Consider the following 5,925-nt stretch of genomic DNA (forward strand, 5'->3'; position numbering starts at 1 on the left):
TAATGTACTTGTAGAAGGCGTTGTGTCCCAATTGCGCCACCAGGGGGGAATATTAGAAAGTAAATTGAATTACTCATGGCATCCTTAAAATGTACATTTGGTATTTGGTATTAATTAGGATCCCCACTAGCCAATGCAAAAGCATCAGCTAATCTTCCTGGGTCCACATTAAATAACATGCAACAACCACAGACTTTGGTATTTGGAAAATACAACCAAAAATGACTACAAAGTCTTTTATAAAAGAAGATTATCTATTCATATGCCTTGTCTGATTAATTCCAATCCAATTCAGACAAACATTCTGTATCAACAGAATGTTATCTATGATGACAACAATAACATAAGTAATGTCAGTGTATTGACACGTGAAATAAGCAATTACAACAATTGCATAACAACACAACATCAAACATGTTTGTCAAAGTTAGGCATAAAAACATAGGAACTATGAACGCCTTAACTTCAGAGTTAAAATATGTTTAGCTGTCACTTTGAACCATGGATAAAAGAAAGCATAAATGATTGGATTGATAAAAGAGTTAAAAAGTGGTAGAAAGCTAAAGAAAAGTGATGATGAATCTAAATTGACTAAATAAAAAAAGAAAAAAGGAATCCAACAATTTAGATAGGTGAAAACAACAATAGATAGAGTTTTTGCTGCTTTTGTCTCAGACTTATTTGCTTGTACAGTTTTAACACCAGACACTCTGGCAGCCTCTTTTGAAAATACCTTTCTGGCCTGTGATCTGGCCACCACAAAGATTTTCATATAAAGTGTTATAATAATAGAGCACGGGACAACCATTGTAAATAGAAGGTCAATGATATTAATCCAGATTAACCCTTCTACAATAAAACATTCTTTCAAACAACTACTTGGTGCTTGTACTTTCACAGAGATTTTCATAATAGCAGCACGGTATATGATACAATAACACCAGGTAATGGATATACAACACATAATTCTTGTTACTGTTATTTTAGAGTGGTACAATAAGGGATCACACACAGCAACATAGCGGTCAATAGATATCAAGACCAAATTGCCCAGAGATAAAGAAGTACACAAACAAGAGATGTAGAATTGAAACACACAGAAATATTCCCCAAATCCCCAGCATGGTTCCATAATTGCTACAGTCACTACTGGTATCACAATCAGTCCCACCAGGAGATCTGCCACAGCCAGAGAGAGGATGAGCAGGTTGGTTGGAGTGTGGAACTGCTTGAAGTGAGAGATGGAGATGATCACCAGTATGTTCAAAAATACTGTTACTGCTGAAATCAATGAGAAGAAGATGTACAGTGTTATGTAGATAGATGTCGATAGCAAAGCCTTTATGCAAGAAGAGTTTCTGTCTTGAAAACAGTATTGAATATCTTCATGCTTCTCCATTTGTAATAAAGGGTCAAAATGCTGAGGTCCCGCTCCTGCTTGGTCCTGTGTGTGACCCTGTCAGGTGAGTCTTCTGACAAACTCTGAGCTCTGCCTCTCTATTTATCCCTAAGTGACAAACAGATACTCTCCTCCCTGTAGTGTCTCTGCACACACACACACACACACACACACACACACACACACACACACACACACACAACACACACACACACACACACACACACACACCACCACCAATAACAAAACGTACATACGTGAAGACACAAATGAAACGGTTGGATAAACAAATCATTTGTGAAAACATGATGTAATGTATGACAGGATTGAATGTTGCTGTGCCCACCTAGCCTGACCTTCAGCCTTACTGAGAGTTAGAGATGAGAGAAAAGGTATATTTACTCAACTGAGCAATTTATTGGGGAAAATGTAATATGGTTGATGTTTTGGTCACTCAAAGGCTATTTCACATGGGAAGTAGGATAACTGTACAGACTAACTGGTTTGGGGGATGTCAGTGATGTCACAACCTCAGGTCACATGATGACACGTCACATGTCAGCTGGCCAGCGTGTAGGAAAGTTGACAGTAGGGAAGTTTATGGTGTACACGCTTTTAGAAAATGCAATACACCTGCCTTCCCTTGTCACTCCCATCAGCGATTTATTGGACTCAGCTGGACTCAAACACCTGTTTATTACCTCCCCTTTATTTGTCAGGTCCCCAGCTCTGTTCCCCACTGCTGCATTGATTGTTGTCTGTCTTTTTGTTACCCAGTTCTTGACGCTGTTCCTGTCCTGTTGCATGTCCGTTACAAATTGAATTTCAACTCCCTGTACCTGCTTCTCTTCTCCAGCATCCTTCCTTACGGAGGTAGTATTGCCATCTGTAGGAACACTATGAGGATCTGATCCCCCCCCCCCCTTGTCACTGGAGGATAAGGTGGAGTTGGCTTACACACTACAGGAAGGTGCCTAATCGGGTCCTCTTCATCAGGAGCCAGGATGAACTCAGGTGAGAGAGTGAGATGACCCTGTTTGGAGACAGTTGTGGCCTTGGGAGTCCTGGGTACAGAGATAAGCTACAGCCAAATTGGCTCGCTCTGAGTCACAGAAAGTGCGCAGTTCCCTTTCTGCCATCTGGTTGTCTGCCTTTGAGGGCACATAGCATCTGGACATGGTTATGGTGGAGAGGTCTGAGAACAGACTTGCACACGTCTTCCATCTGCCCATCAGGTAATACGTGGTCATCACAGCCCCTCCTACTGATCCAAAGTTTCTGTACAAGAACCTTTAGCTGAGTAATGAAAGGGAGGATGTAGCCTAAGGGATCATATTGGCTGGCCAGTACTCTGTAAATTATCCTCAAGGCTTCTCTCTGGACAGGTCCTTGTTCGTAGCCGAGGGTGTCTGGCTAACAGCTCAGGTCCATAATTAGTTATTGTGGATCGATGGTGGTCTGGGAGAGCCATATCCCACTGCTCTTTGACCTACCTTCTAGGGGAAGGTGTTCCACAGAGGTATGTTATTGGCCCATTGCCTAACCTCGTACCCCCCGGAAAAGAGGCAGCAGCCTGTCCACCAACAACTTTGCTTCAGTCCTCGTGGGTAGACTTGTGAGACCGTTGTCAACATAAAAGGCTCGACTGACTCCTGATTTTATTTAATTTGGATCTCTTTTAGTTGGGACTAATCTTCCAAGAGTCCTTAAACATTAAAATACAATTTATAATATGAACACATTTCCACATAACACACTATTACAAACACACATAATATACTAACATAATGACCCAATAAATACTCAATCTAAAAAATGTATATTCTTCATCTACTATAGTCCCACAACATTTCTATGTATTGTGTTTTAAAATAATGTTTACATTTATATATTGAAAGGTTTCTTATTTTCTCAGTTAATTTATTCAATTTCTTTATTGCTCTAAATCAAAATGTTATTTTGCCTATTTCTCTTTTCTGTCTGGACAAGGCATAGATGGTGGACATTCTATTCCTAGTATTTACGGAATGTCTGTCTCTTACCAACTGAATACCGTTGTGAATAGAACTTGGCCGTTTTAAATTATGTATATTATGAAATAAAATAAGCATGTTTTTTTGAATTATCTTATCGATTGATGACCAACCAAGACCATTGCGCATGACTGCAACAGAAGAACCATATCTCCACCTTAAAACAATCCTTGCTGCTTTGTTCTGTGCATTCTGCAGCCTCCTAACTTCACTTGATGATGCATTTCCCCAGACCACCGAACAGTAGTTCACCTGACTCTCAATTAATGCTTGTGTTATTTGCTGAAGATTTTTTTCTGGTAAATAGTTATCTATCTTTCTGATTATGCATGCTGTTTTAATATTTTTTTTTAACATAAATTTGTTATGAGACGACCATGATAAGTAGTTGTCTAGCTGCACTCCCAATAGTTTGGTTTCTGCCACTTCTTTAATTTGTACTCCTTCCATACTTAATTGTATCCCATGCTGTTTTGGCCTTTTCCTAGTGGAACAGACCAACTTTGGTTTTCTTGGTGTTTAAAACAAGTTTGTTTTGGCAAACCCACAAACCCACTCCCTAATATTCTCCAAATCTCCTTGTAAACCTGTTGAACCGATTGTCTTGCTGTCACTCCCTGACCTTAGAGCTTTTTATGTCTCTATTTTGGTTTGGTCAGGGTGTGATTTGGGTGGGCATTCTATGTTCTTTTTTCTATTTCTTTGTTTTGGCCAGGTATGGTTCTCAATCAGGGACAGCAGTATATCGTTGTCTCTGATAGGGAACCATACTTAGGTAACTTTTTCCCACTGGGTTTTTGTGGGTAGTTATTTTCTGTTTTGTGTTTCTGCACCTGACAGGACTGTTTCGGTTTTCGTTCATTCTCTGTGTTGTTTTTTGTTATTTAGTGTTCAGTTGTAATAAAAATATGAACACTTACCAATTGTAGTATCATCTGCAAATATATTAGCTTGAGTTTCAGCTAAGGCATAGGGAAGATCGTTGGTATATATTAAATAAAGAAGTGGCCTGCGGTATTCCACAGTTTAACACATGAGGGGAAGAAAATTAACCATTGATATAGGTGGACTGTTTCCTGTCAGTTAGATATGACTGTACCCAATTCAGTGCTACCTCCTTAAAACCATAATGCATCAATTTTGTCAAAAGTATTTCATGATCCACTAAATCAAATGCTGCACTGAAATCTAAAAATAGTACACCCACAAACGTGCCATTATCCATAGCATTGAGCCACTGGTCAGTAATGTCAACCAATGCAGTGGTAGTGGATTGTTTTTTGAGATAAGCATGCTGATTGGCTGTAATCAGATCATTCTTTTCCATGTAGTCCCATATTTGTCTACTCACAATACCCTCCTATATCTTACTGAGTGTAGGGAGTAGACTAATTGGTCGACTATTGGCAGGAGTAATGGATTCTTTGCAGTCTTTCGGAATAGGACACAGTTTCGCATGCTTCCATACATTTGCAAACATTCCCTTTTCCAGTGACCAATTAAATATGTATCTCAGTGGAACTGCAATCTGGAGAGCAGCACAGCGAAGCAATTTTTTTCCATTAGACCATAACCGGTAGATTTACCTGTCATGATCGTCGTAGTGAGGAGACCAAAGCGCAGCGTGATGTGAATACATATTTTAATGTAAGACGAAAGAACACGAAAACAAACTTACAAAAAACAACAAAACTAACGTGACCGCTATAAACACTGAGTGCAAACATGCAACATCCCATAGACAATAACCCATGAAATAACCCAAGGAATATGGCTGCCTAAATATGGTTCCCAATCAGAGACAACGATAAACACCTGCCTCTAATTGAGAACCAATCTAGGCAACCATAGACCTACAAACACCTAGAACGTAAACAACCCCATAAACCTACAAACCCCTAGATGAGACTAAAACACACATACTACTCTCGTCACACCCTGACCTAACCAAAATATATAAAGAAAACAAAGAATACTCCGGTCAGTGCGTGACAGTACCCCCACACAATGGTGAGGACTCCGGCCGCAAAAGCCTAATCTAAAGGCGAGGGTCCGGGTGGGCCTTTTTCACTGCGACGGCTCGGGTGATGGACGTGGACGCCAATCCACCATAGTCTTAGTCCGCTTCTGTGGCCTCCTAGGAACGGCGACCCTCGCCGCCAACCTAGGACTGGCAGCCCTACTAAAGGGCCCCACTGTACTGAGGGGCAACTCCGGACTGAGGGGCAGCTCCGGACTGAGGGGTAGCTCAGGACTGAAGGGTAGCTCAGGACTGAGGGGCAGCTCCGGACTGAGGGGCAGCTCCGGACTGGCTGACGGCTCTGGCAGCTCCTGGCTGGATGACGGCTCTGGCAGCTCCTGGCTGGCTGACGGCTCTGGCAGGTCCTGGCTGACTGACGGCTCTGGCGGCTGCTGGCTGGCTGACGGCTCTGGCTGGTCCTGGCTGACTGACGGCTCTGGCGGCTGCTGGCTGACTGACGGCTCTGGCGGCTC

The 5,925-nt window shown here is 41.7% G+C and overlaps 1 protein-coding gene across 1 annotated transcript; it reads right to left on the reverse strand.

Moving 5' to 3' along the window:
• Window positions 1–448: 448 nt before the first annotated feature.
• Window positions 449–1,616, reverse strand: LOC118943592 (trace amine-associated receptor 13c-like). The gene has a single exon (XM_036959080.1). It carries the CDS (start codon window positions 1,397–1,399, stop codon window positions 449–451), a length of 951 nt encoding a protein of 316 aa, XP_036814975.1. The 5' UTR covers window positions 1,400–1,616.
• Window positions 1,617–5,925: the final 4,309 nt, after the last annotated feature.

This window comes from Oncorhynchus mykiss, chromosome 22 (genome assembly GCF_013265735.2).
Source record: "Oncorhynchus mykiss isolate Arlee chromosome 22, USDA_OmykA_1.1, whole genome shotgun sequence".
Taxonomy (NCBI): Eukaryota; Metazoa; Chordata; class Actinopteri; order Salmoniformes; family Salmonidae; genus Oncorhynchus; species Oncorhynchus mykiss.